Source organism: Saccoglossus kowalevskii, chromosome 15 (genome assembly GCF_978046115.1).
Source record: "Saccoglossus kowalevskii chromosome 15, keSacKowa6.1, whole genome shotgun sequence".
NCBI lineage: Eukaryota > Metazoa > Hemichordata > Enteropneusta > Harrimaniidae > Saccoglossus > Saccoglossus kowalevskii.
This window is the reverse complement of record NC_140655.1, coordinates 24,917,723-24,932,006: the sequence shown is the minus strand read 5'-3', so window position 1 is coordinate 24,932,006 and position 14,284 is coordinate 24,917,723. Positions and strand designations below refer to the sequence as shown.

General features: G+C 36.2%; 1 protein-coding gene across 1 annotated transcript in view; it reads right to left on the bottom strand.

Moving 5' to 3' along the window:
- Nucleotides 1-14,284, bottom strand: part of LOC144356754 (uncharacterized) — a 28,763-nt gene that overhangs the window by 1,681 nt on the left and 12,798 nt on the right. The window contains exons 11-29 of the mRNA XM_085490609.1: nucleotides 13,131-13,352; nucleotides 11,550-11,744; nucleotides 10,067-10,185; nucleotides 9,599-9,767; nucleotides 8,494-8,682; nucleotides 7,852-8,022; nucleotides 7,498-7,668; nucleotides 7,178-7,357; nucleotides 6,320-6,493; nucleotides 6,078-6,101; nucleotides 5,673-5,846; nucleotides 4,866-4,965; nucleotides 4,262-4,461; nucleotides 3,360-3,545; nucleotides 3,060-3,170; nucleotides 2,096-2,281; nucleotides 1,312-1,442; nucleotides 907-1,080; nucleotides 157-334 (exon numbers count right to left, since the gene is read on the bottom strand). Coding sequence (XP_085346735.1) covers nucleotides 157-334; nucleotides 907-1,080; nucleotides 1,312-1,442; nucleotides 2,096-2,281; nucleotides 3,060-3,170; nucleotides 3,360-3,545; nucleotides 4,262-4,461; nucleotides 4,866-4,965; nucleotides 5,673-5,846; nucleotides 6,078-6,101; nucleotides 6,320-6,493; nucleotides 7,178-7,357; nucleotides 7,498-7,668; nucleotides 7,852-8,022; nucleotides 8,494-8,682; nucleotides 9,599-9,767; nucleotides 10,067-10,185; nucleotides 11,550-11,744; nucleotides 13,131-13,352 — 3,054 coding nt within the window. The remainder of the gene's footprint in view (nucleotides 1-156; nucleotides 335-906; nucleotides 1,081-1,311; nucleotides 1,443-2,095; nucleotides 2,282-3,059; nucleotides 3,171-3,359; nucleotides 3,546-4,261; nucleotides 4,462-4,865; nucleotides 4,966-5,672; nucleotides 5,847-6,077; nucleotides 6,102-6,319; nucleotides 6,494-7,177; nucleotides 7,358-7,497; nucleotides 7,669-7,851; nucleotides 8,023-8,493; nucleotides 8,683-9,598; nucleotides 9,768-10,066; nucleotides 10,186-11,549; nucleotides 11,745-13,130; nucleotides 13,353-14,284) is intronic.

Genomic DNA, 14,284 nt, shown 5'->3' with positions numbered 1-14,284 from the left:
AGATAGTTTTGCGGCTAGTTTAATGTAGACATATTAGGTTCGTATGATAAGCAGAACAATTATCTAACTAAACTATTATTCAAGAAACTAACACTACGCAAACAAACACAATTAGCCTAATAATATTATTCGAGCATGATAAAGAAAATGTACTACCTCCGCCCATCATAACAGCATCTACTTGATCCGCTTCAAGTTCTTGGTCCCATACAGCCAAGTTATCCATCACGAATCTTCCGTTCCATGTATTAAAATGGTTTGGTTTACCCACGGCAAAAACAGATTTACGATTCAGTGAAACATGTTTTGGTTCTCCCAGGCTCGATGCAACAATCTAAAAACAAACAAACACTATGGGGTGAGATAGATTTATAAGGGTCAGATAAATTTCGTATTCATACGAAGTTTTTTCTTGATAACAATCGGACAGAAAATCACAAAGTTTCATAGGCGAGTTCGAGTTCGACGTGAGCTTAATACGATGTATACAACGCGTGTAAAATACAAAGTTTGTTTACACGGAATTAAAACGCGTTGAACCACGACTGTGGCGGTTTAATTTGACAGGTGGCACATATTCATCTCCCATTTTCATTCTAATAAAATCTTGTGCGGATGATCTTCCAGTGAATTATATTATTAATAAACCATTGTGTATATATATATTGATGTTAATCAACCGACGCTAAGCTGTTTTCAAGAAACGGTGGCCCTGTATGAAATTCTCGGATACGCGCTCATAAATTAACCTTCCGTTGTTGGTTGTTTAACATTTGCAAACAGACACATCATGGTATAATAAATAAGATACTAAATTAAATTGTAATACCTAATAAAATAGGAATTACTAAACTCATATTTCAATATTTTTTAATTGGGCTTAGTTTGCAATCACTTGTACTGTACCTCTCCATCTATATACAAGTTGAGACCATTCTCTGTAGACCATCCAATGACGTAATGACTCCAGTACAGCGTGTTGTATGGGTAGGTTATCTGATACATCATAGCTGTTGTCTGTACTCCAATAAAATGGTTACCTTGCAACGCATACATGTACAACCCTGTGTGGTCATCTGCCTACACAATAAAGCAAAGTCAATACGAACAACATAGATGTCAAATGAAAGACTATTTTGTTGAAATGAAATAGCTTCTGAATCTCAGTAGCAATTACATCAATTTCCAGTTAATCAGTAGATTTAGTGTCCCTGTCAATATAGGCATCGGTTTGAACGTTAATTTCAACTAATTAAAGAAAACACACTATTTAACAAAATATTGGCGTATTGTGAAAGTTCGGGGTCTTACCTGTGCACCTGTTGAGAGAATAAAGTTTTTGAATCGGTCCACACCGCGTCCATAAAACTTCATCCAGAAAGATATTGTGAAACCATTTGAGCAGGCATCAGGGTAGCTTAAACACTGTCCACGGAAATTACCTGAAACACAGAAGAACGAAGTAGACCATATGTACCAATATGTGATAAACAATAAACAAATAAACCGTAAAATTTGGTTAGCTCAATGTGATGTCATTTGCAGTATCACGAATTGTAACTATGTCTCTGGTATTAGTCTTATCTCTCAAGCAAACATATGTATCGGGATCGTCAAATCTGTGTATTCTTAATTTGGAAAAAAAATCGTACGTCCATAAGAGGCAGAACTTGTTCAAGGCGACGCCTCACCAACCGAGGCTAGTCTCACGCTCTTTTCATCTGCTCGAATACAGACATACATTCAGATAGATAAGAATTCTAGGTTCAGATGACGCCTGTATGAAGAGACTAAGACATATCGTCAATGTCTGGGATTTCCGCCAATCAGATTCTGATATTAACTTCTGTTCTCAATGTCGACAATGTTTTGATTGCTTGCGACTGTTTGCGTGTCCAATAAGGTATCAACACGTCGCCAAACATACATATCAGTCAAAATGCCTTTGTCAAAAATAATATTAATCACTGAAGAAACTAATTATGATGACTGAGACACTTATGTCGTCATAATGACAAACCCCTTGAAATAGTTGTTTTTAATTAAAATATACCTTATTATCATTATTTCTGAATGGTTATAACTTTCTACTCACCAACTTTAACCCAATCACGTCGACCATTAAAACTAACGGCACCATCTTCTACACCGTTGGAAACTAACATTTGACCTTTCGTGATGACTGGAGAACTACCGACTATAGATTGGTCTTGTATGATGTCCATTGGCCAGAAATAAAGTGGAACAGGTACCGGCGACAACTGTAGGTCCTGCGCAAAGTCTAAAATATTAGAAATGTGTAAGTGATATATCAAATGGCATTTTTTCTTTACATTCACGTGCTTTTGCGAAAACAACATTTCTACTCGAACTCTTCTTGGCTTGGACATTTTATTTCGTGTCGTATTTTATATCCCAAAAGAGTTCACATAGACAGGCTTCACCCTATACACCATGGAAGTTCATTGAAATAAAGCAGTGTAATAACACTTTTGAATGGTTATCGAAAGCAGATTGAACCTTTGACCTCATGGCTGACAATTGCTAAATACACCAATGGATCAATGAGTTTTTACACTATGATTCACAAATTACTGCTAGAAATTATATTAATGTTAATATTTTGACGAGTCTCTGTTGGCAGGTTAAACGCATATGAATATGTAGTAATGTCCTCAAGAATAACTATAACTGGCGATAATGGGTGTTTTAAGTAGTTGAGCCAGGACATGCACACAGATTAGGACCGTGCGTTAGTTTTAACCCAAGCCGCAGAGACGGACATAAAGGTGAAAAGTATATCAAATTCGTGACCCTACAATATCATATTTACTGAAGGGCTGAGATCGTCGCGCAGCGCGTACTCAAATTTTACGTAAACAATCAAATGAATGTATTTTACACGTGTTGTGTACGCCGCCATGAGACCCATATACCCTACGCTGCGCGACGACAGCCGCTCCTTAAGAAAGCTTTACAACTACTAGTATTTTAAGGACCTGATATTGTAGGTTGAATGATTATACATGCATTGTACAACAGTTTCTATGACAACCCACCATAATCTTTATAACACATATAGCCATCGCCGATATAACCGATAGCACAGACACAGCCTACTCCGTCCTCGCACGTTGCCCTATGGTCACAGTCTTGGCAATCCGGGGGAACTGGAAGAGGAAAGAATATGTGTTGTTTAGTATATTTGAATTCATTCCACTACATTGTAATATTTTAATTATTTCAGAACTAATTTGCATGTACTACTGAATTGATTCTGTTCATATTACACTACACAGCACAAAACGACACGTTTGAACCAACCAATGAGCAGTACGTCGGTTGAATACATGACCCACCTGCTCGGAAAATTTGATAAATCTCATCTGCTTTTAGTGGCTGATACCAGATGGCAACTTCGTCTATTTCACCAACAAAACGAGCAGCCTGATCGCCGTTAGCTTTACCGATTGTGAAATTGGTGAGAACATCGTCAGAGCCTCGGGGTGACGTTCGTCCAAAGTAATCCCAGTTGAATGGCTGACCTGCATGAAAATGTAAAGGAACTTTTTTCCGATCATATTTTCCAAGAACATGTGACAAAAAACAAATAAAACGCTGACACGTGAACAGGTGGACAGAGTTTACAAGTTATGTGTCCATGAAACGAAAAATGAAGACCAATAGAAGACATGTATTGTAAATCTAATTTCAAGTCTTCCAAAATGTATTAGTGTTTTTATTTATTTTAGTGAATGTCATCTAATGGCTGGTACACAGAATGGCAAAGTAGATTACTGTAAACAACGGTATTTCAATCGTACAATGAGAATTTAACACATTTTCCCCACCATACACAAATGGTCTCTGTCAACACCTCGAGAGCAACAACTTCCCGACTTGTTTTGTTTCATTCTCTACGATCATAGCGTCCACAGTTCCCAGTACCTTTGGTACATAGTTGAAGAGTAGACAGATGATGATCATACTGCTTTAAGGGTAACAAAAATGGCGACGATGTTCTTACAAATAGATTATATAGATGTTTGTTATTATATATATTTCTAAGTCAGAAGAATGGAAATATCTTTTCAAATTTGAATAAACTTAGTCTAGTGTCTATCAAAAAATTGTCATTCATTTTTAGACTGATTTCGTGGAAAGCGCGTTTAGTAAAAAATTAACTCCTGGTTGTCCATACATTGAAACAAACATTCCAAAAGAAGAGTAACACAGCTGAAAAAATACGATTCTATCTCACCTTTGTAATACATCATGAGTCCATTCAGGGGCGATGCTGTAATCGCTATGTGATGCCATATAGGTACATTCAATACATTAGATGGCATATCAACCGAGTATTCTCTCTCTCCATACCGTACAATTGCCTTCAGTAACTTATTCTTACGAATATAAACTGAAAAACCCTGTGACGATCCCGTGTCAAAGACAAAGTTGTTCCTGAATGAGAGGAAGCCGGGAGTAAGAAGAATGCTATGTACATGATTGAACAGAAAACAGTATTCAAATGCTTGATTACGATTGTCTTGTAAGACCTTTCAATATTCTACAACCATATTTATATATACATGTATTCATCAACACTATTACTTATTTCGACTAGCGTATGGCTAGATTACTTAACAAGTAAAAACTTACATTACTGGTTTGCCATATTGAAGAATGGAATATTCAAAGATGTGTTTCTCTTATAAATCAACGAGGGATGGTGTATAATATGGTAATTAACTATGGTAATGTTTTAGAAAACATAATACTGGTACACATACATTTACATTTACAGACATTCACAGTCTAGTCTAGTCTAGTCTAGTCTAGTAGTGTATCAGTTCCGTATTACTTACCCTAATGGTTGATTTTCTACACCAACCTTCAACCAAAACGAGACTGTAAAGCCGCCATTGCACATCATTGGTGAAGACAAACAGGAGTTTGCATAATTCCCTACAATTAAATGTTTTTGTTTATGTATATATACATTACAGTTTTAAAGTGTTTAGTATAGGCAATGCAAGACATCTTGTCAATATGAAGTACGCAATACTGGTAGCATTGGCATATCCATGGTCCAAACAATAGTACTCCACCATCAGTCTATGGAAGGAGTAACTTATACAATTGGACGTTGGACGCAAATTTCCACTAAGATTGTGTTACGTTGGATGAAAAATATAAAAACACTAATATAAAATCTTTCCGTTTTCGATACTGTAATTTTTGTTCGTTTTGGAGGAAAAACCTGAGAACAACTGACTTTGACAAAAAAATTATAAAACATATTAAGAATATCTCATAACAAAATGTATTCACTATAACCGATAATTTGGCTTATTTTCTACATGTTTGCAGGTTATTTGTTTTGAAGGATGATTGAAAGAAGCTAAATGAAATTACAAAATTATTATTTTTCTTGGTGAAGTACTGTAATTCTTGCATCAAAACGAAAGAATTTAACAATACAGAAAGCAACTATTTCCATCGCAGTGTTTTAAGCAGAATTTCGTTGTTTCGTCGAACAAATATTAAAATATAATACATTATATTTTCAACATCCAGTATCAAACAAAATGAGACGTCATAATCAATAATAAATCTAAAATATACTGTTATATAATAGCTCAATATCTCAAATCTGAAATCGAAGAACATACCTCCTTGCACCCAGTCGCCTTCTTGTAGACTTAGGGACCTTCCATATCGAGCAAAATCAACTAACGCAGCATTTGTCTTTGTGTCGATGTTATGGGGAATTCCAAATATTTTCTTATTCTGCATGTTGTCCATGGGGTAGAAAATATCGGCTGTTTCCAGTATCGGATCCAACACTAAAACGAAATCACAATGTAAAGTAAATTATGTTCTGTAATATTTCCATTCAATCCTCGATAAATATGTAACGGTTTTGCACATGTCATACGTAATGATCTTAATAGCTTGTTTACGTTTTGGATCAGCTAAAACATCAGAATAGATATTCTTGTATATTACACAAATGATCTGACGTGAATCTCACTGAAAAACACATTGATACTGTTAACAATGATTGTACAACTTACCCGGAACCTCAATAATATCAGGACCTGTTATGAAGAAAATATGTATTATCAAAGACAAATATAGTATTCATACAATGACCACGAAATGATTAAAATGATGTAAAAATATAGTATCAAGGACAACAATGCGTAGTCTTTGCCTACCGGGAGATCGTAGTTATTGAGTATTGTTTACGTCCACAACTCCGACTACACGGCATAATGCATTTCGTAACAGTTATGCATGTAGTATAGGAACTTACCATAGTTACATGATGGTAGTAAATCACACAGTTGCTCCATGGAATCTTCTCCAATGCAATCAGCTCCTCCATACATCGGTTTGGGATTATCGCATAACCTTAAACGGACTTGAACTCCATCGGCGCAGTCTAGAGTGCATTCACCCCATTCTCCCCAATTACCCCAACCACCGTCTGAAAAACAATGTAGTTTATTGTAGCACTGTTTAGAAATAGTACACAACGGGCTCTGTGAACGTAAATTAACGAACGAACGAACGAACGAAAAAAGCATATGCATTTCCTTACTAATTCATGTATATTTGTGAATGGCTGTAGATATAAATATAAATAGCTATCATAAAACTGACGTTGTAAATCAGCGGTCGATTCTTTTAGTGAAAAACATTTGTATACATCGACATAACACCACATGATTTAACCATTCAAACGTCACTTTTGAAAACTATTTGCGTATTTTTTCATAAATGTTAATCAAAATTAGTAGTCAATAGCAAATTTTGTCCTTTTTGACCAAAATCAACAACGAAATTATACAAAAATATGTAAAATATGCAACTACATGGTTTGTATTCGAAAGAGATTATTTGCATATTCATGATTGGACATGACAAATCGTCGCTCTTTTTAGAAGGAGCACTGATTACAAGTCATGATCAGATTCCACAAGTTGATTTATTGGTTCCCTGTAAATGATGGAGGACACGCGGGCTGATGGATTTCCAATTCAAGCTACTGAATACTACAGTGTATATGTATTTAACCACGGCTTTCTGTGGTAAGTCTTTTTATGGCGATGGTTATACCAGAACGTGTTTCAAATACGACAAGGGAACAATTGTATTAAATTCGACCTACCAACTGGACAGTGTTGTTCGTTACAAGACTGGGTCTGCAAATAAGATCCTAGATGCTGACAATTCTGACCGCCATATTCTGGTTCAGGGTTGTCACATAACCTAGACCGTGTTTGGTGTCCAACACCGCAAGACAATGAGCACTCTTCCCACTCTCCCCAATCGGAATACCCACCATCAACTATGAAATATTAATAGGAGCATAAATTGAGAGGAAATAGCACATATTACATATTTAAAGGCATCATGCGTAATGATTTGAGCGAATACTAAATCCTGACAAACTATCCTCTGAAATGCAACATCTAAATTATATCATACCTGGACATGGGACACCAGAGACACATACTTCTTCTTTCTGTGCCTCACCGTAACAATCAGCACCGCCGTTTTGCGGTGCTGGGTTGTTGCATTCTCTTGTATAGGCTATTGTACCATTTCCACAGGATGCGGAACACGCGCCTGGATACCACTCCGACCATCCACCATCAACTATAAAGTATATAGCAAGTACGTATGAATAATAAATCCATGTTCTCAAAATACTAAATGTAGACTTAAAATCACTTCGATTTTACCCCATAAATAATCAGTAGTTCAGTAGTTGGTACTCACTAGGAATAACACAATCGGGCAGGTCACATGTCGGTGTCAGAAAATCACCATTATACTTACCTATGGGACAGGCAGTGAAACACTGTGTGTACTGGTAGTCATCCCCTATACATTCAAGTCCGCCATTTTCCGGAAGTGGGTTATTGCAATCCCGGAAGCGTAAACTCCAACCATATCCGCATTCCGGGTAGCACGAATTCCATTCGCCCCAGTCACTCCAGCCACCATCAACTATCGAGATAAATTCGGATTTAACGAAAAAAACAACGAAATAAACACGTAGATGAAAAACATTAAATATAAAGATGAAGTACAAAGATAGAAGAAAAAACGATTTTCTATTGACTGTGCGCATTCTTGATTTGTCTTCGTTCTGTTTCCATTAAAAATGTCTATTTGTTCAAAAATACCCTACGAGTCTTGTATAATAAATATATTAGTCATACACGTATACATGCACATAGAACACGTGTTATGCTAAAGCAATTCACGGAAACATACCTACAATTATATGTTTCATTGTTTAAAGCGGGAGGGTCGTCATCTGCGCATAAGCGGAAATTGAGTCCCAAGCGATGATAACAGCACACGCTGAAAACGCAAAGGATCATGGGTAGACGCTTGTTTGTAAACGATGACACCCTATGGCAATCTGGCGCATGCGCAGGTGACGACTCCCCCGCTTTAACGTGGAAAACATACCTGGGCAACCTTGTGTGTTACAATCAATGTTTTCCACACTACTCCCCGCACAATCGGCACCATCTCCAACACGAGATGGATTGTTACATACTCGAGATCGTTGTTTCGTTCCTCCTCCGCAAGACAGACTACACGATCCATACGATGACCAAACACTCCATCCTCCATCAACATTTGGCGTACCAGCAACTGTAGTAAAACCGAGTTTATTTACATAACAGTGCGTTACTGGGTTATGTTACAGCATGAAAGGTAGAAGTCTTATCGGCATTGTCCTTTTTCCCTTCTACCCATCATCGCTTCCGCTTATTTACTCCACAAGAGGTTTGGACTCACAATTTTTGTGACTGAAAATAAACTACAACTTGACTACAACTTGCTATGCGCATGAAGAACGGTTCGCATGACGTCATAGGTCATTGGCAAGGCATACCACTGGAAACAAAACACTTGTTATTTTCTGGCTTATTCCATAGCTATCAAATAATATACTAATATACTGATATATATGGTAGAGAAGAAAAATTCTGTTCAATGGAGTCCATACTGTATAAAATTTCAAAACATTAGTCAATCCATTCTGACAGAAACCCAAGTGATTCTAATCATCCCTCGGCCAGTATGACAGTGGTTATGCAGTGCAGTGTATACATAATAAAAATAATTATGTAATGAATCAGAAGTTTAGCATTAAATTTACATACTTAACATCTTACCGAAATTCCTTAAATACTGTTATCTCGCTAGGCACGACCTTACGACAATAAACCGAGTTCCGAAATCAATTCGCATATTCTACTTCATTATGATCATTGTCTACACACAGTGCCACATATCAATACATATCAGAAATATGAGTAACACAATATAAGGCTTTAAAAACAAGTCATAGTACTATTTGAGGCTGCATAATACATCAGAAAGCTGTCAGTAGACTATTTGAATACAAAACAGGCCAATCAGTGACCAAGAGTTTCGTAACAGCGTCCTCCGCGTCAAAAATAAAAACAAAACAAAAACTGATCTCAATTATAGAGGGCCAAAACCACAATAGTAGAGACCTATCTTTCAGAGGAAGAACAGATATATAAATATATTTACATACCGTAGACATCAATTGAGTCCGTAGACCCATATCCGTTGACGCACTCGACAGAAGGACCTTCGGTCGCATAAAGCATTCCGTCCAACTCTGAATTAAAGCTATAACATTTGCCACCAAATCGTAGAGCAAACATATCGTCACCGACGTGCTGAGCTGCTAGGGCACACTTCTGTTGAATAAGTAAATCCTCATTTCAGCGTTGCAAATTAGTGTATATTTCATTGTACATCCACTACTAGAAACAGTGAATAAATATCATTTCGGGGAATTGGTGATTATTAATAATATTATCAAGTCATATAAAAAAAAACACATTCAAAATAACTATTTTCGCTCACCCAATACATTTCCGGATCGTACTGAATTGGAAGTCGGAGAAAATATAAATGGGTGACTCCAGATAACTGATCAGAGATATTTTTAATTAATAACTAAATTTCCTACGTTGGGTATACACAGTCAACTTACTGTTGCCTTGTCTTCCCTAAGGTCAAAGGGCTCTGTCAGATATGGGTTACCGGTACCTTCTAATGTCGTCAATAGTGAAGGGACACCTTGATCCCACCAGCAGCCTGCCCACGTGTAGTCTAAACAGAACAACAATTTCATTATACACAAATTATGTGGTAATTCAAACTTAGTTCTGATATGGCACGTTTTGATGGTCTGATCACTACGATAAAGACTTTCCGTGTTCGACATTGTCAAATTATATAATTTTTTAGGGAGAAAAGCCTCAAAAAACCAGAAATTTATATTAAAAATAATTCATAACGAATTGCATTCCATATGCACCGATAACTAATTTTCATAATTACCGATTATAAAAAAAAGAGAAAAAAGAAAAAGATAATTTTCTATATTCTCTACATTTTTGGTTTTTATTTGTCTTAAATTATAAATGAAAGAAGCTGAATGAAAGATATGTAATTCCAACAGCTCATGTATGAACAATAACTTTAATAAATAACATTTTACTTGGTAAAAATACTGTATTTTTCTGCTTAAAAACGAACGAATTTCACAATGTTGACAACGGAAAGTCTTTATCGCAGTGTTGTCTGTTGAATTCAATTCCAACGGTATGTTTGAATTCACTGTATTGTAATACTACAAAGACGACATCAACATATCCAATTTATTTTAATAATATTCGGTATTAAGATTGATAGGATACATCCACGTCTCATCAGATGGGTTGTCCCGTATCGGTACTTATATTTCATATATAACATGCCATTAAATACTGGTGCTGTGCTGACTTTCCTCACCGAATCCCACTATGCCCGGGTATGTAGTTTGAAAAAAAACATGTACATGTACATGTAAAGTTCTTTTATCAGTCTTGTTTTACACCAAACATTTCAACTAGACCATCGTTTTCTAATGCTACTGATCAATGGTTAAATTTTATGGATAAATGTAAAATCACAGGCTTAGTTTAACTCGATCTGATGAAAAGCTTTCGATATTATTATTTATTCAGAGTGACCAAATGTTTGACCTCAGTTGACCTCAGGGATCCAACGTCGTCAGCATTTTGTGCTAAGTTATAGTGAACTGCTATTTGGTATGAGTATATGATTATTATTGCATCGTAACAATTGTCAATAATTTTAAATGTTGTTTGAAAAAAATAGTTGCATGAACGTTTGTCAGCCATAAACTTAAAATCATTCAAATGGCATTGGTTAACCTCAACTTCTTTGATCAATATTTTAATTTCCCGTACGCATCCTATGTTCCACTGTAGCACACTTCTAAACGTCATTTAAACATGTATAAAACACTGTGAATGCTATGCAACAACTAATGGCGCCCTCTGTCGATTCTACATTCGATTTGATGAAGGCACAGCTGAATTCAATATGGAATATTACACCATTCGTATGAGACGAAATCAATAACGCCAAACTGCAACGGCTCAGCGTAACGATACAAACAAACTTACCAATAACATCTGATGGACATGGAACTATCATACACGCACTGTTTTCGCTACTGGGTCCATCGCAAGGTGCACCGTCAGGATCGACTGAAGGAGCAGGGTTGTTGCAAACGCGGGAACGACTTCTGATTCCCCCGTCACAGCTTACGCTGCAAGCGCTCCACTCAGACCAGGGCGAATAGCCACCATCTACCGCAACTGAAAGGCGTAATGAAGAAATATCTATTAATCTAAGAAATATTAATATTGGTACACTCTTTACAATTTTTTGCTACACAAACTTCAAATAAAATTATTAAAAATGAACTCTTGGGCAGACATGCACATAAAACACATGCTATGACGTATTGGCAAGTACATTGCTATTTACGGTCAACATATTGCGTAATAGTATTAGAAGGACAATTTTTGCACAAATAGGCCCTGTTTATCTTAAAGGGAAAGTCAAGGCTAACAACATAATACTCCTCGATGAAAGAGCTCGGCAAATGTAAGAACATGCAATTTACAGTTTTTTATATCACTTCTCATTCTCTAGATATTCAATTTATGTGAACCGCAATCTTTATTCTTCAGCAAAGGATTATGGGTAAAGTATGACATCATAGAGTCTGTTGTCAGAAATTGAGAAAATGATTTCATCTATAACTTCAAAAGTTGAACTTCAAATTGGCTGACAGTTTAGAACATGGTAGCATACATGTACTGGTGACAAACATGCTTATAAAATAGTTGTCATGGAAACAGAACTGAAAATATTATTTTTATGTTTTTACACCAAATGCTCAAATTTCCGTATATTCTATACAATTTACCGATGTGAGTAGGTTATATAGGTGATATATTACCTGTTGACCATAAAAAGTGGACAAAAAAGTGTTATTCTATATTTCACAATGAAAATAACGATTTTTATTTTTTTAACGTTTTTAGCAATATCTTCACTTGATGTGTATTTGTAACATTCTAATTTTCATTACTATAATAACATACAAGAGTAACATGCACAACAAAAAATTGAACTAATTCGCATCAGTATTACCCATGTTATAGATGAAATCATTTTCTCAATTTCTGACAACAGACTCTATGATGTCATACTTTACCCATAATCCTTTGCTTGAGAATCAAGATGGCTGACTACATAATACCGATGAAATGTTGAACATCTAGAGAATGAAAAGTGATATAAAAAAACTGTAAATTGCATTCTCCTACATTTGTGGAGCTTTTTCTTGGGGGTCATTGTGTTGTTTGGCTTGACTCCCCCCTTTAAACCGCTCTAGTCGACGTCGTCTCATCCTCTCTTGATGAAAGAGGTATATGCGACTAGGAAAGAAAATGAAGGTCGTTTACAGCGTCGATATTATGATATATATTAGTCCGTCAACTCGTTTTTCAAAGATGCACTACATCCTAAGTGAAGAATTACTAATACAATTATTATTTATATCATTTTGACGTCACAGAATCGCATTGACCTCAGAGGGCGTGACATATAGGGAATTCTATTTTGTAATCCGATAATCACCAATAATCAAGAAAACAATGAGTGAGTTACTGCCATTAACACGATACACTTACTAGGACAGTTGTATAGGCTATTGATTTCTAACAAATCTTGCGGGCTGAAACCATCTCTCTGACCGATGTACGCTGTTGGTGGATTAGTGGGTGTCATTGTTGGTATCGATCGGTCCACAGCGAAGGCATACTGGTTATAGTGTAAGATAGATGAATAATCGTACTCCAGGCCTTGTATGTTCATCCAATCAAGATCGTATTTATCAAAATTGCTGATCATATCTAGGCAGTGAAAAACAGGATTATTGTTTTACCGAATACTAAACTTGGTGTAAGCTAGTGCAATACTGATCTATCAACGAGACTGAATTTTAACAAATAAAAAATCGACAGGTTCTTCGAAATAGTTATATTAGATTTTTTAATTGACTATTCCGTACGTAACGCCAATGACATCTTTTTTCCTGAGGTCGAACAAGAACACAATTACTTGGCTAAATGGCGTCACTGTATTAGTAACTCCATCAGAATGTTCAACAGCTGAAATGCCTGAAAATGACCGTTTGCTACTATTACCGTAGTAGTTTGTATGAACCTCTTAGTATTTGCTGTTGTCTATTTTCCCTGCATCTTGCATGGAATGTATTCATTTTATCTATTTGTTCATTTCTCTTACAAGACTTTGGGCAGTATACACATGCATCTGAAGCAGACGTCATGTTCGCTTTACGTATCCAACAAGTCCATCGGGAATACCTTTTCAAGTGACGACTTATTGTCCTCGTTCGACCGGACAAAAATAGCTGTCGCCGGAGTTACGTGCACGTATGGTAAGAAGCGATATATCCCGAATAAAAGAACATCAAACTAGTGGTGTTTGTCAAGTTTCTGCTTTAGTGAGATCTTAATAAGCAAATTATCGATTGCCCGACGAGTTCGATGGCGAGAACATATTCTGCCTTTTTCAACTTTTATTTGCAATACCACGTATGCGAAGCACCATGAATCAATTTTGAAAATACCTAAATATCGTAAATGATTCATATATCAACACAAAGACTGAAGACCGACACAAAAAGAGCTAAGGAACCACAACTAGCTCTCAACTAGACCCCAAGACTTTTAGGTGTTTTGAAAATCAAAGCAAATAAATATGTGACCAATATTATAATGCTATTAATGACTGTTATTCATCGGAATTAAGCTTTCGGATG